Here is a 22324-nt window from a genome sequence, read left to right as displayed (position 1 = left end):
GTCGGATGCAGAGTCGATTGATCTAGTGAAGGTTCCACAGAGCTGAGTCAAATTTCCTCCAGGAGTTGGAGGCTTCCTGGAGGGCAGAAGGGTTCAGGCTGGAGGGGGACGAGTCACCGGCCTGGTCCAGGATTCAGAGACGCTGAGGAGTGCCAGGCAGACTGCTTCATCCAATGACTCAGGGGGACAGGGTGCTGCTGGTCTGGACCCACGGTGACTCAGGGGGACAGGGTGCTGCTGGTCTGGACCCACGGTGACTCAGGGGGACAGGGTGCTGCTGGTCTGGAGGGCTGCAGGAGGGCTGCAGGAGGGCTGCAGGAGGGCCGCTGTGACAAAGAGGTGAAAGGAGAACTATGAAGAGCAGATGAACAAGAAGACGAGAGGAAGAGAAAAGAGGATGTTAGTGTTGTAGATTGAAGGGGACAACACACCTTTTACTAGATTACAACTTAATCCTGGACGGTAGAGGACGCCAGAGGACAGTTGATTCCCCTCTTCAAGAAGAAGATATGATCAGAGCTGGAGGAAGTCCAGAGAAATGAAGCTGATCAGTCACAGCAGGACTGATCAGTGAAGAGCTGAAGATCAGGGAGCTGCTGTTAGCTTTGACACCAGGAACAGGAGGACGATGACGGAGACAGAAGGAGCTGCACTGTGTCTTTGTGGACTTGTAGAAGACTTCTGAAAGAGTGTAGCCAGAGGAACTGAGAGTTCCATAAGGAAGTTAGTAAAAGAGGCAGCAGTGAGCAGAGCTGGAGAACCGCAAGGATCAGAGCTGAGACACGTGTCTTCAGACCAGCAGAGGACACCATAGTCAGTGAGGACAGGAGGGAGTATTCAATAATATCAGTGTTCATGCTGTCCTCATGTCCTCTGCAGCCTGTGGAGGACAGCTCACTGCTTCCTCAGGGACCTTCTCTTCCCCCAACTATCCCAACTTCTACCCACACAGCCGAGTGTGTCGCTGGGAGCTGCTGGTTCCACCAGGACGCAGAGTCACACTCACCATTGAAGACCTGCGGCTGGAGGACGCCGGCGCCACCTGTCGGTTTGACTACGTTGACGTGAGTCTCTTCCTGTCTCATCACTTCACCTTGAGTTCACTTTGAGATCTCTGTACTGACCTGTGATGGAGGAAGTACTGAAGCTCAGTACTTAACTAAAAGTTAAGTCACTCCTATTTAAGTTGAATTAAATCAGTACTTACTTTTAAATGCACATTAAGTCTTCAAAATAAAAGTACTGTCACAATGGGTTGTTCCTTAACGTCCAGGCCTTTATCTTAATAAAGAAACATAGTATGGGCCTGTGTTACCCTGTTAGATAACATATAATCTACAGGATTATAAATTAGAGCGTGAACTGTATCACAGAGTGTAAATATGTGATTGTGAATTTATTCAAAGCAAAAGATTAGACTCTGTTGGCTGCATGATGGAAAGACACTGGAAAACCTGGAAAACCTGGAAAACACAAGGCTCTGAGCTCACCTGGTTATTAATCAATGACCATCTTTAAACTAGTCACTAGTTTGACTCATTACATTAAGAACATTACTTACAATTACCTCAACATGTTAGTGTAGTAAAACAGTATTCATGGGATTACAGGACTACTCTGACTATCATTCTCTGTTTACTTCATCAATAGTATAGCACAACATAAAACAGAGTCGATATGTTTTTAAAAGCAGATACAGATTTCCCAGTGATTCATTCTGAAGGGTCCCTGCAGTCATTTCAGATTATGCGTCTTAGTCTCATTCACTTATGAGTGCACCCGTCAGTGAACAGCAGAAACCTGGACTACCAACATACCAGGATATCTCTCTGTTTCCTGGATTAACATACCAGGATATCTCTCTGTTTCCTGGATTAACATACCAGGATATCTCTCTGTTTCCTGGATTAACGTACCAGGATAGTGCTCTGTTTCCTGGATTAACATACCAGGATATCTCTCTGTTACCTGGATTAACATACTAGGATATCTCTCTGTTACCTGGATTAACATACTAGGATAGCGCTCTGTTTCCCGGATTAACACACCAGGATATCTCTCTGTTTCCTGGATTAACATACCAGGATAGCTCTGTTTCCTGGATTAATGTACCAGGATAGCTCTGTTTCCTGGATTAATGTACCAGGATAGCTCTGTTTCCTGGATTAACGTACCAGGATAGCGCTCTGCTTCCTGGATTAACGTACCAGGATAGCTCTGTTTCCTGGATTAACGTACCAGGATAGCGCTCTGTTTCCTGGATTAATGTACCAGGATATCTCTCTGTTTCCTGGATTAACGTACCAGGATAGCTCTGTTTCCTGGATTAATGTACCAGGATAGCTCTGTTTCCTGGATTAATGTACCAGGATAGCTCTGTTTCCTGGATTAACGTACCAGGATAGCGCTCTGTTTCCTGGATTAATGTACCAGGATAGCTCTGTTTCCTGGATTAACGTACCAGGATAGCGCTCTGTTTCCTGGATTAACACACCAGGATATCTCTCTGTTTCCTGGATTAACATACCAGGATATCTCTCTGTTTCATCATCATCATCATCATCATCATCATCATCATCATCATCATCATCTTTATTGCAGACACAGGAGTCCATAAAAAAACATACACAAATACATAAAAGTGGGAATAAAACAGTCTAAACATATCAGCAGTAGGACCACCACAGACAAGTAAAATATCCCTCTACTTATAAAAGACACCCATACCAAAGCCTCCACAAGGATGACTGGGATTTTACAGTACTATGACTGGGATTAGTCAGCAGGATTATAATGTTGTTCTGAGAGTCCTATAGCCTGGGAATATATGTGTACGTCAGATTCCTCATGAGAGCTTGAAAAGTAGAAACTCCTGCTAGACAGAACTTCTCACTTGCTCTTTCCCAGCAGGATCCTACAATACAATACTCTCTAAAGAGTCATTTCATATTGGCAGAGCACATAGGACATTTCCTTCCTAGTATGTTGGCTTGAACATACAGCATACGGCATTGTCTATACAGATCATCATCATCGTCATCATCATCATCATCATCATCATCATCATCATCATCATCATCATCATCATCATCATCATCATCATCATCATCATCATCATCATCATCATCACACATTTTATCAGTGATGAGATGTCCCAGATATTTTATTTTGTAACTGACAGTGACTTCCTGTTCTGACAGTTAAAAATGAGGGAAGTTGAGATCCTTCTCCTCTTTAGTTCTACATATCAGAACTGTGTTCTCTTTGGTATTATATTTAATATCATATTTTAAGCCATACTCAGGACAGGTATTTGAACGCTGCTGAAGCGCTGCACTGCTGGGAGAGAGAATGACCAGATCAGCAGCAGACATGAGATGATTAATTATCTTGTTCCCCAGCACACATCCAGTTTTACAACTATTCAGATAACTCATCCATGTACAGGTTACAGAGAGCAGAAGAAAGCACCTGATTATCATTGGTACCAATATATTGAGTGATTTGATCTAAAATAACCCTTTCTAGTACCTTCGACACCACGCTGGCAGGCGCAGTAGGCCTGGACTTATCGAGGCTCCCAATTTTTCCAGCTTTGTCCTTAATGACAGGAACTAAAACTAACTAACTAACTAACTAACTAACTAACTAACTAACCAAACACATGTTAGACTGGAAACAGGAATATGTATTGTGGGCAACTATCTTTGTACCCCTTGCTGCAGTATGGGAACACTCTCTTGGTTCATCTGTTTGCCTTGTCATTGAAGCTGTACGATTGTTCAAACTACGAAATAAAAGAAAAATAATAAAGACAGAAGAGCCAACATGCTAACCAGGCCAAGGGGCTCCCAGCAGACCTGCTCCTCCCACCCTGATCCTGGGCAGTGTAGAAAGCTGTGGTCCAGATCACAGCAGTGAACTGAGTCCTGTGAGACTCCTGGACAAAGCCTGAATGCTGCCCCACGGCAGCCCCACAGTTTGCAGAACTACTTCTGTGTCAACCAAAGTGCATGTAATTAGCATATTTTACAGAATGTTTGAACCGGCGCTCACATGAATAGAATAGAATAGAATAGAATAGAATAGAATAGAATAGAATAGAATAGAATGCCTTTTATTGTCACATGTACAGGTACAGTGAGATTAAAAACAACTCCAGTGACAGTGCAGCAGTTAAAAAGGGCAGAATATAGTGTTAGAAGGAGGGTGGGGGGTGTAGGGGGTAAGGTGCACGGTCCAGTCCTGTGAACGGTACACAGTGTATTTACAGGAGTACAGAGTGTATTTACAGGGGTACAGAGTGTATTTACAGGGGTACAGAGTGTATTTACAGGATAATAAGGACTATAAAAATTATATTGCACATTATGAGGTAGTCTGTAAGTAAAGTAAAGTGAAGTCAGTGCATACAGGAGTTCACAGTGGTTATGGCTCCGGGGAAAAAACTGTTTTTGAATCTGTTTGTTCTGATCTCATGACCCTGTAGCGCCTTCCCGAGGGCAGCAGGTCAAACAGGTCCGAGCCAGGGTGGAGCTGTCCTTGATAATGTTCGTAGCTCTGCTGAGGCAGCGGGAGGTGTAAATGTCCATCAGGGAGGGGAGAGAGCAGCCGATGATCCTCTGTGCTGCCTTTACCACTCTCTGGAGCCTCTCCCTGTCAATAGACACACCCGAGGCGTGCACCTGCGCATTGCACTTCTATTGGGAACTATACGTGTTTATTATCTGATTGCCAAACTATTTAAACTAGATTCTATCTTTTTATTTATTTTATTTGATTCTTTTATTCTGTTAACTCTACCCCTAAGTGCGCTACTGGTTCTGAGTAACATGTTTCATTTACATGTGGAAGCTTGGAAATGACAATAAAGACCTTGAAAAGTGGAAATAATCCACTAAAGACACTTGGATGATTCCTTTTTGTTTGTGCAGTTTGTTTTTATATGTCTATGTGTAATAATACGGTGTAACTAAGGCGATTCCATATCTTAAAGGTACTAAATGGGCTTAGGGTGGATGCTCCTCTCCTACGCAGACTGTGTGGTACAGTGGAAGCAGGCACTGAGCTCCACTCCTCTGGAAACACCATGGCGGTGGTGTTCCACACCGACGCTTCTGTGAGCGGCGGTGGCTTCCAGGCCTCTTACTCCTCTGATCAACCTGCAGGTAAACTCATCCCTGCACACAACCCAACTAATAGATTACATTTTAATATAATCATATTTATCCATACCTGTCATTATTATTATTGTTGTTGTTGTTGGTTCCAATCTCCACCTGCCACATGCCGAAGTGTCTTTGAGCAAGACGCTGAACCCCATTGCTCCTATTGGAGTGACAGCACCTTGCATGGCCGCAGCCTCCAATGGTGTGTGAATGTGTGTGAATGTGATGACCCATATAAAGCACTGTGGGGCTGAAAGGTGCAATAGGCAAGGCAAGGCAAGGCAAATGTATTTATAGAGCACCATTCAATCACAAGGCAGTTCACAGAGCTTTACAAAGAAATTAAATAAAGAAATTATATTAAAGCTTTAGAAGAAATGAAAGAAAAAAATTAAAACAAATAATGAATAAAAGTGTAATAATAAGATAAGAGATTTATTCAGATTAGTTTACTAAGTAAGTAAAATCTATTGTTTATTCTACATCCTGTGTATCTAGGAATGTTTTAAGTCCTGATTTAAAAGAAGTGAGTGTGTCAGCAGTCTTCAGGTGTTCAGGAAGTTTGTTCCACAGGTGAGGAGGTAGGAACTAAAAGCTGCTTCACCTTGTTTCTTCTGACTGTAGGAACAGTGAGTCAACCTCTTCCTGATGACCTCAGAGGTCTGGAGCTTTGATCTTCTACAAGTCAATCTGAGATGATTTAGGCCGAGACCCTTCAAAGCTTTCTAGAGCAGGAGAACCATTCTGAAGTCCTTTGATACACAGGAGGCAGGGGGGATGAGCTCCACCCTCAGTGTGGGGGGAATGTGCTCCACCCTCAGTGTGGTGGCTCTGTGTGGTGGTGTAATGTGCTCCACCCTCAGTGTGGTGGTGTAATGTGTTCCACCCTCAGTGTGGTTGTGTAATGTGCTCCACCCTCTGTGTGGTGGTGTAATGTGCTCCCCCCTCTGTGTGGTGGTGTAATGTGTTCCACCCTCAGTGTGGTGGTGTAATGTGCTCCACCCTCTGTGTGGTGGTGTAATGTGTAAACACTCCGTTCCAGTGAAGATGAAAGCAGAAGAAGTTTCTCCTTCTTCAACATTGTTCAGAAGGTAGGAAGCTGATGTGGTTCTTGTCTTAATGTGGCTGTAGAATTTCAGGGTGGAGTCCAGAACTCCACCCATATTTCTGCCTGATCTGATGTCCTGAGTGACCTGAAGTCAAGATGAGCACTGACCTTTAACCTTTCTTCTTTGGGACCAAAAACAATGAGCTGAGTTTTCTCTGGGTTGAGTTGTAAAACGTGCTGACTCATCACTCCTTCATTTCCTCCGCCGGTATCAGGGGGCGTGGTCATTCACTGACACTGAGATATAGAGCTGAGTGTGGTCTGGTCATTCTGAGAAGAGATGTTGTAATGTTCCATGATCTGAGCCAGTGGGAGCTGGAGATGTTCACTAAAGGGCCCCAGGATGGAGCCCTGAGGAACCCCACAAGTGATTTGCTCACGTTCACAATCAGCTGCTGACACAGAATGGCGGCCATCTTGCCAGGAGGATTTAAAGCCACTGAGTGCAGAGCCAGAAGGTCCAACCATTGTTCCAGTGGGTCCAGCAGGACGTTGTGTCCAACTGTGTCCAAAGCAGCACTAAGATCCAGTCAGAGTCAAAGTGAGACAGTGGACGTGTCCCTGCTCATGGAGACGTCCTCCAGCACTTTAATCCCAGTGTTTCAGTGCTCTGACCCCAATCCAGACTGGAAAACATTCAGCTCCTTGTTTTGAGCCAGAAAAGCAGGAAGTTGTGTAAAAAGCTCCTTTTCATTAATCTGACTTCAGAAAGCTTTGATCTGGGCCTGGAGTTACTGATTCCTCAAGTATCCAGATTACTCTTTTTTAAAAGAGCTTTCAGAAGAGTTTTAGTAAAAACAGCGTCTGAAGAGAGCTGTGTACTCTGTGTACTCTGTGTAGTACCTCTGGAGCTGGACAGTGTAAAACATGTGTAAAGACTTTGTGTGCAGAGGGTGGAGAGGGTGGAGAGGGTGGAGGCTGCATGTTGTGGGTCTGAGCTGGAGAACAATTTGGGTTAGTGCTGCTCAGTCTAACAGGAGAACATCTGCCAGATTAGACAGAACATCTTTGGGTGGAGGCTCAGGGGTTCCAGTCGTAATGCCTGAGCTCCACCCACTGACTCAGTCTGATCGGGCTCATTTGATGGTGCAATAGGAGGGACATCATTCCAAGATGCATCTGAGAAGAGTTCAGGAGGTCCTGATGGCGAGGGACTGTCTGTCTCAGTCTGTCCACCACACTAAACCAAGTACCAGCATTAGTACTGTGTTTGCTGAGAACCTCAGAGAAGAACCATTGTCTGGCCCTTTCTAATTCTAGCTTCTACATGCCAAGCCTTTCTTTGGACATGTCCTAATGAAGGTGGAGCTTAGATTGTCTTTTCTGGGCCTTAACCAGTGTCTTCTTCCTCCATGGAGCTGTCCTCCTATCACACACTACTTTAGCTCTGACTGGCGCTATGGGATCAATGATGGTTCTAACTTTAGAGCTGAAGTTCTCTACAAGGTTCTTGATAGAAGCTGCAGCAGAGCTGCATGCTAGAGAACGTCTGGCTGAAGACACGCCGTGTCTTTTCATCAATGGGACCTTTTCTGATAAGCGCTGTTGTCCTTGTCCTGCTGTCAGCTGAGACGGAGACTTTAAATGAGACAAGGTCCTGGTCAGAGACACACACATCTTTCACCACAATGCTTTAGGTCTGGCTCCAGTGCTTTAGGGCTGGAGTCAATGCCTTAGGTCTGGCTCTGGTGCTTTTGGGTTGGAGTCGATGCCTCAGGTCTAGCTCTGGTGCTTTAGGGCTGGAGTCGATGCCTTAGGTCTGGTTCTGGTGCTTTAGGGCTGGAGTCGATGCTTTAGGTCTGGCTCTGGTGCTTTAGGGCTGGAGTCGATGCTTTAGGTCTGGCTCCAGTGCTTTAGGGCTGGAGTCGATACCTTAGGTCTGATCCGGTGCTTTAGGGCTGGAGTCGATGCTTTAGGTCTGGTTCCGGTGCTTTAGGGCTGGAGTCGATGCTTTAGGTCTGATCCGGTGCTTTAGGGCTGGAGTCGATGCCTTAGGTCTGGTTCTGGTGCTTTAGGGCTGGAGTCGATGCTTTAGGTCTGATCCGGTGCTTTAGGGCTGGAGTCGATGCCTTAGGTCTGGTTCTGGTGCTTTAGGGCTGGAGTCGATGCCTTAGGTCTGGCTCCGGTGCTTTAGGGCTGGAGCTACCACAGAGTACATGAAGTACTCACTTTCACGTATTTCACGGTGATTCAATCCTCTGTTCCAGCTGCTTCACCTCATCAGCCAGTTTGTCTCCGTCCTTCAGCTGGACGACTTTCTGTCTCCGACTGTTGGTAGGATTCCTCTGGTTGCTGGCTGAGAGTACAAAGTACTGTGTCCTGAGTAAAGTTTTTGTTCCTCTTATCAGTAGTCAGAATGAATATTATGTAAGAAGGGAGAAAGAAAAAGAAGAAAAGAACTAAAAAGGGCAAAAGCAAAGTGTGAAGCGGAGAGCGAAGAGGACACTCTGCACAGCAGTGAAGCTGGGAGGAGGTTTATTTACCATTGATATTATTATCATTAGTATTAGTAGTAGTAGTAGTAATCATCATCATCATCATCATCATCATCCATGCCAGGATCCCCAACAGGAAGTCAGCCATTTTGAATTGATTGTTGATGAACTTTTCTCCTATTCTAAAGCATTCCTGGGGGGGTGGAACCCTTCAAGGGGGAGGCCACGGTGGCAAACTGGAACCAGAGTGATAGGGAACTCTGCTCTACATGCTCCAGTCCACCTGAAACTTTACATAGACGATCATAGTCACCCCTCATCACATCCATAGGCCAACATAAACCCTCATCTGCAGCGCCACCTGGAGGACATGCATCCAATCACTGATCAGAGAGAAGGGATCAAACTAGGACCTGTTCAATGCTGTTTGCAGCTTTCTTTTTTCTTGTCCTCTCACTACGACAGGACAGGGGACATGGGTGAGCCGTCTTCTCTGCACAGCGGCTGGACTGGCTGATTGATTCAACACATGTTCTCCAACCACAGCAGTCTGCTCTGGGAGAGCTCAGGTCTGTTTGACATCAGATGAACTCCTGCTGCTCTGTTCCTGGGAACAGTTCCAGTTAAATGGGTTCCTTCCCGCGGAGCGAGGTTGAGAGGGACACTGGTAAAGCAGTTGTCAAAGAACAACTTGTTATTCCATTGCTTGGGTATTAACGGGCTCAGGCAGAGGACAGCGTCGCCACTGGATCCAACATCTGGCAGCTCGGGGGGTTGAACAACTCTCCCTGTACTCCAGAGTTGTGTGGTAGACCTTCAGAACTGAGCAAGAGAAGTATTTTGTAACCCCATTGATGGAGTTTATCTGGAAGTTATTGCTGTAGTTCCTTCCCTTGAAGGAAGGAACAAACCATCTTGGTGATGGATGTTGATCTCCATCAAGCTTTTCACTCAGTTTCGAGGTGATACCATCTAGCAGTGGCTGGATCTGGATCTGGGTCAGTTGATCTGGAATATCCTGTGTTCCTGCTTCATTGTTGAAGTGCTGTCCTGCACCTCTGGATGTCCCCCCAAGCTACCTGGGGTCCTCAGCTGGCTTCATGCTGGTAATCCATACAGTGACATGTAAACTCCTGTACCCAGGACTTGCTCCAGGTCTGTACTGGTGAGGTTTAGGGGTTAGTCAAGGTCACACTCTGGAGCATTCACACTTGACTGCTCTACAAGTACTTCAAGGATATCTTCAAATAAAAAACAACTGCTTGAAATATTGATCTGGAGATAGAATATCTTTTGCTTTTGTGAAGCTTCCCTGCCATTCAGGATACTCCGTGGAGTTGATACTGGAGGCTGTTCTCCATCTGTGTAGGTGTGAAAAGGGACATCTTCATTTTCTTCTTCTTCCTCTTCAGCAGACTCATCATCATCAGCTTTTCTGTATACAATAATCATACATTCAAGCGTTTAAGAGTGCATCCAGGCACACACACATCATGTTGCCCTCTGACCATCACTTGACCTTCTCACTGGATCTCTAACATGATTCTGGGTCCACACTTCTCCACTCAGCCATGTCTCAATGTCCCCTTTTTCCCTGGCTGGGTCTTTGATTCCTGAAATGTCCGAACCCCCAACACAGTCCTGTACCCAATTCACACCCTCATGTTCTTGGACAGAAACCTATTCTGTGACGTTTCCAAGAAACATTTCAAAGGGACCGTGTCAGAGGGACCGTGTCAGAGGGACCATGTCAGAGGGACCGTGTCAAAGGGACCGTGTCAGAGGGACCATGTCAGAGGGACCGTGTCAAAGGGACCGTGTCAAAGGGACTGTGTCAAAGAAACATTTCAGAGGGACCGTGTCAAAGGGACCGTGTCAAAGGGACCGTGTCAAAGGGACCGTGTCAGAGGGACCGTGTCATGACCAGAAATGTGCTTTACTGCCTGAAGTCCTGTGGAGGGTTAAGTCAAAGCCACCAAAGTATTTTACGTATAAAGCTGCTTTATCGTCATGTACTACTGTAAATTCTGTAAACATACTTTAGTGATACACATTTATTTGGTTGGGCCCTTATTCCAACCTGTTGGATGTTCTCCATTCCCAGATTAAAAACCATTAAACAAACCATCATTTAGGAAGAAACAAGTGTTTTTGCTCTGCGTCAGTTTTTCTACCTGTAAAAATGAAGTATGACCCGGCTGGCTGAGTGAGATAAAACCTTTGCTTTTAGATATTACTCTTAGCTCCATTCTTAATGACCATGTACTGTATATCAGTTCCAGCTTCAGCTGTCAGGACTAGGATCCTCAGAGTGATTGTGCTGAAGTGTTTTCTGTAAATTCTGTCTCCATGTTAGATTGTGGTGGACTTCTCAACAACCCAGCAGGTGGAAACTTTACCTCTCCTGGTTACCTGCTGACCAACTACAGCAACAATCTCAACTGTGAGTGGCTGATTCAGAACCCACAACACATCAATTCCTCCATTGTGGTTCTGATTGACGACCTGCACGTGCAAAACCATCAGACCTGTGAGACGGACTTCCTGCAGATCCGTCTAGGTGAGTGTGCTCAGGTCAGCTGTGATTGATTGTGGACCCTGAGGATGACCCACCTAATGTTGATGAACCAATATCAAAAATGTTAAAGGAACCCATTATCAATGTTCTCAATGAGTTTCAAAGTTTTATATTAGGAAAGAGGCCCAGAGGCCTCGATTGTAGGTTGACCCCCCCCCCCCCCCCCCCATTACAGGATTTGTTAGTAGAATCTTTGCAGTTTTGACAGAATCTTGTTAATGTTGGATGTTGTGTGTCGGTGGATTACCCAAACACCCTCTTCTTGTTCAATGGAGTGTCTTTAAGTCCTTTTCCTCCTTCAGGCGACTCAGACGGGGAGTTGCTGGCCAGGTTTTGTGGTCAGACCAAACCCAGCATTCCCATTGTGGTCTTCACTCCAGAGCTGTGGCTCAATTTCAGGACTGATGCATCGGTGGGAGACCTGGGCTTCAAGGTCACCTACTCCTTCTCTGGTATGGCACACAACTGACAGGCGGTGCATAGTAATGACAATGGAGCTGTTTTGAATTGGACTGTGATGGATCAAGTTCTGTACGCAGAATGTGGAGGTTTCCAGACAGGTGAAGGAGGAGTACTATCCAGTCCCCACTACCCAGCAATGTATCCCAGTCCAAGTCGCTGCGCCTGGCTGCTGGAGGCTCCTGAGGGCCACACTATCTCAGTAAGTCTGTTCTGACGGAGGAGTCAAATCAAATCCATTACATTAATCAACTTACTACATTGGATAAATGGCAACTTTTAGTGTTTCACTGAACAACATTTCCATTCATAATCTTCAGTTGTTCCACTTACAAGGTGGTAAGTGGGTCTACGACTATTAGAGTATCTTCTATTGTGGAAAGCATCTCCCTGCCTCTCTTAGTTTGACAGCATACCTAGAACCCAAACACTTCCTGACTGTTGAGCAGCTCCTGGGAACAATGGTTCCACACACGTTAGTCTCGGCATTTCTGCACTCACTCAGTAAAGGCTAGCTCTATAAGTTAAAAAACCTCTACAGAACGCCAAGGACCAAGGACTGGCTGAGAGGTACCAAACCTCAATAATTATTATTGGCCAATAAATTAGTGGACCTAATGAAGTGGATCAAACAGAACTCTTCAGATTAAAGCTGGTTAGACACTGAAAAGACATTGAGTGGAGATCTCCAAGTCAGCGATCTTCCATTCTTCAGTTCTGTCCTCAAAAACACAACTGCTTCAGAGGCTTCACCCTAATGACACCACCCACTAACCACATCATAAAATACACAGATGATACTACAGTAGGGGGCCTGATCCAGAACCATGAGGACCTGACCTACAGCGGAGCGGTGCAGAACCTGGCTGATAATCTGAATGTCAACAAAACAAAAGAACTCATTGTTGACTTCACTTCTCTCCACCCTGCCTCTCTCCACCCTGCCTCTCTCCACCCTGCCTCTCTCCACCCTGTCTCTGTCCACCCTGCCTCTGTCAACCCTATCTCTCTCCACCCTACCTCTCTCCACCCTGCCTCTGTCCACCCTACCTCTCTCCACCCTACCTCCCTCCACCCTTCCTCTCTCCACCCTGCCTCTCTCCACCCTGCCTCTGTCCACCCTACCTCTCTCCACCCTACCTCCCTCCACCCTTCCTCTCTCCACCCTGCCTCTCTCCACCCTGCCTCTGTCCACCCTGCCTCTGTCCACCGCGCCTCTCTCCACCTGACCTCTCTCCACTCTGCCTCTCTCCACCCTCCCTCTCTCCACCCTACCTCTCTCCACCCTGCCTGTCTCCAGCCTGCCTTTCTCCACCCTACCTCTCTCCACCCGACCTCTGTCCACCCTGCCTCTCTCCATCTTACCTCTCTCCACCCTGCCTCTCTCCACCCTGCCTCTCTCCACCCGACCTCTCTCCACCCTGCCTCTGTCCGCCCTACCTCTCTCCACCCTGCCTCTCTCCACCCGACTTCTCTCCACCCTGCCTCTCTCCACCCTGTCTCTGTCCACCCTGCCTCTGTCCACCCTACGTCTCTCCATCCTGCCTCTCTCCACCCTGCCTCTCTCCACCCTACCTCTCTCCACCCTGCCTCTGTCCACCCTGCCTCTCTCCACCCAACCTCTGTCCACCCTGCCTCTCTCCAACTGACCTTTGTCCACCCGGCCTCTCTCCACCCTGCCTCTCTCCACCCTACCTCTCTACACCCTGCCTCTCTCCACCCGACTTCTCTCCACCCTGCCTCTCGCCACCCTGCCTCTCTCCACCCTGCCTCTGTCCACCCTACCTCTCTCCATCCTGCCTCTCTCCACCCTGCCTCTGTCCACCCTGCCTCTCTCCACCCAACCTCTGTCCACCCTGCCTCTCTCCACCCTGCCTCTCTCCACCTTACCTCTCTCCACCCTGCCTCTCTCCACCCTACCTCTCTCCACTCGACCTCTGTCCACCCTGCCTCTCTCCACCTTACCTCTCTCCACCCTGCCTCTCTCCACCCTACCTCTCTCCACTCGACCTCTGTCCACCCTGCCTCTCTGCACCCTACCTCTCTCCACCTTACCTCTCTCCACCCTGCCTCTGTCCACCCTGCCTCTCTCCACCCGACCTCTGTCCACCCTGCCTCTCTCCACCTTACCACTCTCCACCTGACCTCTGTCCACCCTGCCTCTGTCCATCCAACCTCTCTCCACCCTACCTCTCTCCACCCTGCCTTTCTCCACCCTACCTCTCTCCACTCGACCTCTGTCCACACTTCCTCTGTCCACCCTACCTCTCTCCACTCGACCTCTGTCCACACTTCCTCTGTCCACCCTGCCTCTCTCCACCCAACCTCTCTCCACCCTGCCTCTCTCCACCCTGCCTCTCTCCACCCGACCTCTATCCACACTGCCTCTGTCCACCCTACCTGTCTTCCTCCTCTGGTTCCTCCTGGCTGGGAGAGGTCTGCATTGTTCTTCTGGTGCCTCTGTGGTGCTTTGCTTTTTTATTGAACCACACCAATACACACCTTGCTGAAGCCTCTTTCAGCCACACATCCCAGCTCTTCTTCCTCCACTGGCTGTGCCCCTTTTCAGTCCGTCCAGCAGTCCTGTGTCAGGGGGAGGGATTTAATCAGCCCTGACCAGACTCCCTGATGTCATGCGGTCTAAATCAGAGGAAAGGTGAACAGCCAAAAACAGAATAATCATATGACTGATGGAGCTCTAGAAAAGTCTTTACTTGTGAGAAGTGAGGTTCTGCTTATTGTTCGGTGTTGTTAGTAGATGTTGAGACCAAAGAAAACGTATCTAACAATGTGTTGGTCCTCTCTTCCTGTCTGTCTGCAGCTGACGTTCAGTTATTTCAATGTGGAAGCCCACAGCACATGTGGCTGGGACTCTGTCACCATCTTTAATGGAGGATCCCCTGGTTCCCCTGTGATTGGTCAGTATTGTGGCTCCGCTTCCCCGGGAACCATTCAGTCCGGGTCCAACAAACTCGCTGTGGTTTTTCTGGCGGACCATTCTGTGTCCACTGGAGGGTTCCTGGCCTCTTGGCATGCTGATTCTTCAGGTATGTTCACACAAGTTAAAGAAACCTACGAGTACAAAGGTACTCCAAAGTGCTTGACGGGGCACATAAAACAACAACTAAATATAATATAATTTACAATGGACCTTTACTAGGGATGCACCAATACCACTTTTTTCCAAAACAAGCAGTATACGAGTACTTGCATTTGAGTACTCACCGATACTGATACCAAGTACTTAGGCCAATACACACCTTAAATTTCTTTCTACGGATGTTATTTGAACAACAGTCCTACATTGTGATGTACTGACATTCAAAATGATGAATATTATTTTCTTATGGCATTGCCACTTTACCGTTAGAAAACATTGTGTGCGTGGCCCTTTAAGAGACGTGCTGCACTTGACCAGTGTGCCTGAGAGCGAGGTGCTGTGGAGCGGATCTAGCAGAAGCTGTACATGAACCTAACTGGCCAATAAATACAACAAGTGTTCATCTGAGGAACTGAGTTCCATGTCCTGCTTTCCTCCGGCTGTGAGGCCAGGGAGTTCACCCTGAAGCTGAGGACAGCTTCACTCTGCAGTAGAAGTTGGTCTCCCCTGCGTCTCCCGACCATGAATTAACTAACATGAACAAAGCACCAAAAACACAACACAATCATGACCAACACTACAAACTTAAAATAACCCCAATAGCGGCTAAAATGCAACGGACAGAAACTCCCATGGTGCACTGCAGCGAGCCGCTCGGGGTTTCAGGCAGGAGGTGTCAGAGAAGTGACCACAGGAGAACTGGCTCGTGGCGGCCAAGCGTTCATAGCGACGTCGCTTTTTGATCCTTGGATGTCGGCTCTTCCTATCATTGTGAAGCAGAATTCACCAGCGTTGGATTGTTCACCACTAATAGGGAACGTGAGCTGGTTTAGACCGTCGTGAGACAGGTTAGTTTAACCTACTGATGATGTGTTGTTGCCATAGCAATCCTTCATCACCACGGGGGTGAGTGCAACTGGCCGCTTGTCATTAAGACTGGTGGTGTGGGATTTCTTTGTCGGTGGGACTTTGATGGAGGATTTCAGGCAGGGAGGGACGGTGGACTGGGACAGAGACTGGTTGAAGATCCTGGTGAAGACTCCAGCCAGCTGGTCTGCACAGTCCTTCAGTACCAGTCCAGGTACACTGTCGGGTCCAGTGGCCTTCCTCGGATTGACGGTCCAGAGTCTGCGCCTCACCTCATTCTCCTCCACCTTTAAGGAAACGCTGCTTTGGGCCTCAGGGTGGAGCAGCTACTTCTGGTGGCTCCACCTCAAAGCCGGTGACGGCGGTTCAGCTCCTCTGCCAGCGATGCGTCCCTGCCTCACCTGCTGTTGTTCCTGTCCAGGTGGTCCTCAGTCCTCCTCCCGTAGTCTGACTCTCCTCGGCCTGTCCTGTAGAGAGCCTGTCTCCAGAACTGAAGGCAAAGTTTCTCTCCCAAGAATGAGTCCCACCACTGTGGCGTCTCCAGCGAACTTGGTGATCTGGATCCTCTCTTGTGTGGCTGCAAGGTCCTGTGTCAGCAGTGTGAACAACAGTGGACTGAGCACACAGCCTTGAGGAGCTCCAGTACTCCGTCTGATAGAGTTGGAAATGTTCTTTCTGACCCGCACAGGCTGAAGTCTCTCAGTTAGAAAGTCCAGGACCTGGAGACATGTGGCAGTATCCAGGCTGAGTATTAGCACTAGGGGATGATCGCGTTATATGTTGAGCTGAAATCAATGTACAGGATTCCAGCAAAAGTCTCTTTATTGTCCAGGTGAGTTATGACATGACACAACTGATTTTTCTGCCACTGAGACTCTTGTGGATGATTTGAAACATGTGGGGACAATGGCCTGACGGAGGGAGATGTTGAAAATGTCCGTCAGTATATTCTGGCAGCTCGCCAGCGCAGACTTCGAGCACACGTCCCGGGATGTTCTCTGGACCTTCTGCTTCTTGTGGGTTGACCCTGGCGAGGGTCCTCTGTGTGTCTGCTGCACTGGTCCAGAGCTGGCCCCAAAGATGGACGTCTCTCTCCGGTTCCAGGGCCACTCCAAAAGAAAGTGCAGCATGCAGCTCTCTCAGAGCGCTCTCTCTTCCTGCTCGCCTGGGCTCACGATGTCGATGCTATATCTGGCTAGCTCATTAGCAATCTGTGCTGTGTGCCTTTGGGGTCTGTCAGAACCAACCCTGTCAACAAGGGTGCCAACATTCCATGCAGCAAGGTTCAAAGGTGTAGCTTTTACTTTCTTCTTATGTCGACCGCACAAATAGGGTTCCCGCCAGTCGTGGCAAACGAGCGAGGATGTGGAGGAGAAGGCAATGTTTGGGGAACCTTATCTAGCTCCTTCCTCAGGTCAGCCAGGTGAGCAGTGGGCTGCTCAGTCGCTCAGATGGCTGCCGAGGTCCACTGCTGCTCCGTCAGTGAGCAACGACCATATAGTCCGAGCCGCCTGTGTGCAGGCTTGTAGCTACCACGACCAGTGTACCTACACCTGTCGCTTCGTCACTCGCCTGTGGCCACGGCGCCTGGGGATGAAGGGATGAGGAATGACAGTATGGTGGGTGGATGAACAGGTGAAGAAGATGATTGATGACTTGAGAAAGAGTTGCACCACATCGACCTCACTCTCTAGTCCGGGACCAACTGAGTCCAGTGGCAAGACCAGGTCCCGACGACTGGAGATGGAGACGGATGCAGTGGATCGTCACTTAGTGGAATCTATCAACTGTGACCTGATACACTCCACGGCGCCATTTGCATGCTGGCCGTTGGCTCAGAAGATGTCCTGCTGGGTGACATGCCTCCTTGCTCACCAGCATACCCTGGTGGGGGAGCCGGGTTAGACGCTGACTGCTCGTCCATGAGGCAGGTTGTACTGGGTTCCATGGTACCAGTAGCAGGGTGTGAGCCCTGACCTCACACAGATAACATAATAACAAAATGAATGAGACATTTTATTTCAAGGTGCCTTTCTTGGCACTCAAGGATGCCGTACAATCAGAGTTAAAACTCATTAAAACAGTAAAAACAATACAAGAGAAAATACAAGACTCAGGGCAATTGGCACCAGAGGGAATATGCAGTTTTGAACAGATGAGTTCTGAGACAGGTGGAGGAGATAGACAGGTGAAAGCTCCTCAAGATGGTGAGACAGGTGGAGGAGACAGACAGGTGAAAGCTCCTCAAGATGGTGAGACAGGTGGAGGAGACAGACAGGTGATAGCTCCTCATGGTGGTGAGACAGGTGGAGGTGACAGACAGGTGATAGCTCCTCATGGTGGTGAGACAGGTGGAGGAGACAGACAGGTGATAGCTCCTCATGGTGGTGAGACAGGTGGAGGTGACAGACAGGTGATAGCTCCTCATGGTGGTGAGACAGGTGGAGGAGACAGACAGGTGATAGCTCCTCATGGTGGTGAGACGGGTGGAGGAGACAGACAGGTGATAGCTCCTCATGGTGGTGAGACAGGTGGAGGAGACAGACAGGTGAAAGCTCCTCGTGGTGGTGAGACGGGTGGAGGAGACCGACAGGTGAAAGCTCCTCGTGGTGGTGAGACGGGTGGAAGAGACAGACAGGTGAAAGCTCCTCGTGATGGTGAGACAGGTGGAGGAGACAGACGGGTGAAAGCTCCTCATGGTGGTGAGACAGGTGGAGGAGACAGACAGGTGATAGCTCCTCATGGTGGTGAGACAGGTGGAGGAGACAGACGGGTGAAAGCTCCTCATGGTGGTGAGACGGGTGGAGGAGACAGACAGGTGAAAGCTGTAGTGCTTTTTGATGAGAGTCTAAACCACCATTTGAGTCCAGAAAGTGGATTTACACCCGAGGCTTTGGAATGGAGAACAGGTTCTGTCTAAATACATTGGTTCTGAGTTTATTGTCCAGAAACTGTTCATATAAATATATAGATTAGAGTTTAGTAGGCTTTCAAAATAACCCCCCCCTCCACATTTTTCAAAATAAATGCTTCCAAATGTATATTTTATAAATATTCAAATATTTTAAATATATTACAATATACAATATTTTATCAAGCATAATTTTGAATCAGAGACGTTAAAGTGTTGAGTATGTTCTTATGCTCAAAGGCCAGCAGACAAACTTATTCAGCACCTGGACTATTTTACTGCCTGTTCACTTTTCAAGCATTTTGTTGCTCTTAAAATACATTTTGGAGATGTGTTGCATTAAAACAACATTTCACTGGTTCTGTTGGGAGTTAATTCCATTTCAGATCTTAACATGCAGTTTGTGTAGAAGCTCAGCTCTTCATCACTTTAGTTGTTGCACTTGTCCTCCCTGAAGATTCATGAAATGGGAAATCCTAAAAATGGCAAATATTCAAACTGTTTTCAAATCGTATTTCAATGTTATATTAATATTTTTTAAAATTGATATCATCCAGTTACTCATTGTTTTGTTGCCAGGTTGTGGTGGTGTGATTCATGCTGACATGGGGACATTCCAGTCTCCCAACTATCCTCAGAACTTCCCAGCTAATGTGGAATGTTCCTGGAAGATCGTTGCTCATGAAGGAAACCATGTGGAGATGAGCTTCAACAGTGATTTTGAAATTCCAGATGAAGGTGGAGCCTGCCAGTCCAGTTACATAAAGGTATCGTCCACCAGAAACTTCAACATGAATTAGAAGGTGACATTTAAAACACACACAGCACAAAGAAACACGTTAGAATCTCTTAGAAAGCACTTTACTATCATTCTTCTTCATGTTCTGCTGATTTTCTACACTGTTCAACATCCTGACAACAGGGGAACCATTTTCAAATAGTACTTTGTATTTAAAGATGAGAAAGCTGAGCAAAGTAAATTATTACATAAATTACATTTTCAATTTAGTACATTCATAAAATGTTAACATAGTTACCTTGAGACATTTTACATTCAACACAACACAGAGAAAGTTCAGAGAATACTAAATCCAACAACGAGCGAGCAAAACCAGATCGTACTGCAGATTTTACAACCGATTAAGAAACGAAACTATTGCAGAACAATGAACAAACTAACATCAGCCACTACTGCGATCTACAGACGGCAACTTGAGGGCTTCGCCACACCGCCACCCTAAAAGTTTTCTATGTGTAATCATCAACACGCCATAAACACACAAATGCACAAAAACCTAAATAGAAAGGGGGATACCACCATATCTGGCAACCCTGGTCAGCTTGTGTACATCAATTTTCAAGTGGTTGTTATATGACAGAGAGAGAGAGAGAGAGAGAGACAGAGAGAGAGAGAGAGAGAGAGACAGAGAGAGAGAGAGAGAGAGAGAGAGAGAGAGAGAGAGAGACAGAGAGAGAGAGATTTTAACCAGCCAGCTGCAGAAAAAAAGTGCTTGTTGGGCAGAACTGTTTATGTCTCGAAGAAGCTTTGGAACAGACCACGCCCCCTCACGGCAGACCACGCCCCCTCACAGCAGACCACGCCCCCTCATAACAGTCCACGCCCCCTCACAGCAGACATATTTCTTTTTTTTCTTTTTTTTTTGGGGAGAAAAAGTGAAGCAGCATTTTAACTTTTTCAACTGCACAGTTTATTTCTCGCTTCAAATGTTTTCAGAAACACATTTCGCTGAACTGTTTCAGTAATAAAAGAGAAAGTTTGTGCCCAAGCCGCCATGTTGGTCTGCTTTTCACTGCAGGAGCTGACAGCTTGGAGTGATGCGTTCAAGTGCATCACGTAACTCTGCCCTCCGTCATGTTAATGAACTGTGGGGATCATACAGTAGCAAGGTTACAAGCTAAATATGATTAAAATGTTGGGAGTCTTCCTCACTGAGACGGGAGGGAGGGGCACACCCAGCAGTGTAGTGCTCAGGCAGATATAGCAGTCTAAGTATATAGAAGTCTAAGTATATAGCAGTCTAAGTATATAGAAGTCTAAGTATATAGAAGTCTAAACATATAGAAGTCTAAACATATAGCAGTCTAAACATATAGCAGTCTAAGTATATAGAAGTCTAAACATATAGCAATCTAAACATATAGCAGTCTAAACATATAGCAGTCTAAACATATAGATACAGATTTCTCAGCCAGGGAGTCCAGCGGGCGGGTTTACGTGATTCACCTGAAGGCATCACTCATGGCCATCAGCTGCTGAAGCTCCGGACCGCGGGAAGCAGCACAAGATGAGGTCATGAAGAGCAGAAATATCACTGTTAGGACGAGTTTTGGAGAAGCAGAGGCTCAAACAGCATGTTTCTATATGTGGAAGTAGAATCTGGTGGCATGAAGCCCGTTAACCCGTAAAAATCCACATCATTTTATAAGCCGCAGTGTTCAATGCTTGTGAAAAAAGTAGCGGCTTATAGTCTGGAACTTACGGTAGTTGTGTTGAATTTATTCAGTATTTCAACTATAATCATGAAACTGACTATCCATGAAAGTGTAAACTTCAGTTTGGTTGTGTATGTTCCACTTTGTGTTCCTGTTTGTGCAGGTGTGGTCTGGTCACAGCCAAACAGTGGAGACTCTCCTGTCCACAGGCTGTGGCTCCCAGGCTCCAGCGCCCATCGTGGCTCCGTACAACATCATCAACAGCAGATTCCAGGCTGCTGAAGCAACCGCAAGAGGGTTCTCAGTCTCCTTCAGAACCAGTAAGGTCACATTTCACCTGGATGTGTTGGGTCTTTGATCTTCAGATGAATCTTATCACTTCCAACCTCATCCCAGGAGAAACGATAGAACTGGACCAGAACATGGAGTTGGAGGAGAGAATGGATCACATCTCTTTCACTCTGAAGATTTGTTTGTCGTATTTGTAACAACATTTCTACTGAAAGTGATTCTACTGCATTAGGTGACATCACTTTGAGCCTCCTCCGGTGTAGCACGACATTTAAAGTTTAATAAAGTGATTGTGATTGGTAGTTATAGTATTTTGTTTGGAGGTTGTCCTCCTGTTCACCTCCTCCTCCTGTTCACCTCCTCCTCCTGTTCTCCTCCTCCTCCTCCTCCTCCTGTTCTCCTCCTCCTCCTGTTCACCTCCTCCTCCTGTTCATCCTGTTCTCCTGTTCCTCCTGTTCACCTCCTCCTCCTGTTCATCCTGTTCTCCTCCTCCTCCTCCTGTTCTCCTCCTCCTGTTCTCCTCCTCCTCCTCCTGTTCTCCTCCTCCTGTTCTCCTCCTCTTCCTCCTCCTCCTGTTCCTCCTCCTGTTCACCTCCTCCTCCTGTTCTCCTCCTCCTCCTGTTCTCCTCCTTCTCCTGTTCACCTCCTCCTCCTGTTCTCCTCCTCCTCCTGTTCACCTCCTCCTCCTGTTCTCCTCCTCCTCCTGTTCACCTCCTCCTCCTGTTCTCCTCCTCCTCCTCCTCCTCCTGTTCTCCTCCTGTTCACCTCCTCCTCCTGTTCACCTCCTCCTCCTGTTCCTCCTGTTCTCCTCCTCCTCCTCCTGTTCACCTCCTCCTCCTGTTCTCCTCCTCCTCCTGTTCACCTCCTCCTCCTCCTCCTCCTCCTGTTCTCCTCCTCCTCCTGTTCACCTCCTCCTCCTATTCTCCTCCTCCTCCTGTTCACCTCCTCCTCCT

General features: G+C 47.3%; 1 protein-coding gene across 1 annotated transcript in view; it reads left to right on the top strand.

The window, feature by feature from the left end:
• cubn (cubilin (intrinsic factor-cobalamin receptor)) overlaps positions 1-22324 on the top strand; it is a gene marked incomplete at both ends in the record, with an annotated part of 170486 nt that overhangs the window by 123193 nt on the left and 24969 nt on the right. The window contains 8 exons of the mRNA XM_080489418.1: positions 880-1064; positions 4997-5168; positions 11068-11271; positions 11592-11741; positions 11829-11950; positions 14570-14795; positions 19206-19393; positions 21244-21400. Of these exons, the coding sequence (XP_080345544.1) occupies positions 880-1064; positions 4997-5168; positions 11068-11271; positions 11592-11741; positions 11829-11950; positions 14570-14795; positions 19206-19393; positions 21244-21400 (1404 nt within the window). The remainder of the gene's footprint in view (positions 1-879; positions 1065-4996; positions 5169-11067; positions 11272-11591; positions 11742-11828; positions 11951-14569; positions 14796-19205; positions 19394-21243; positions 21401-22324) is intronic.

This window comes from Lipophrys pholis (genome assembly GCF_963383615.2).
Source record: "Lipophrys pholis genome assembly, chromosome: 20".
Classification (NCBI taxonomy): domain Eukaryota; kingdom Metazoa; phylum Chordata; class Actinopteri; order Blenniiformes; family Blenniidae; genus Lipophrys; species Lipophrys pholis.
The sequence above is the reverse complement of the archived record's forward strand: the minus strand, read 5'-3'. Positions and strand labels throughout refer to the sequence as shown.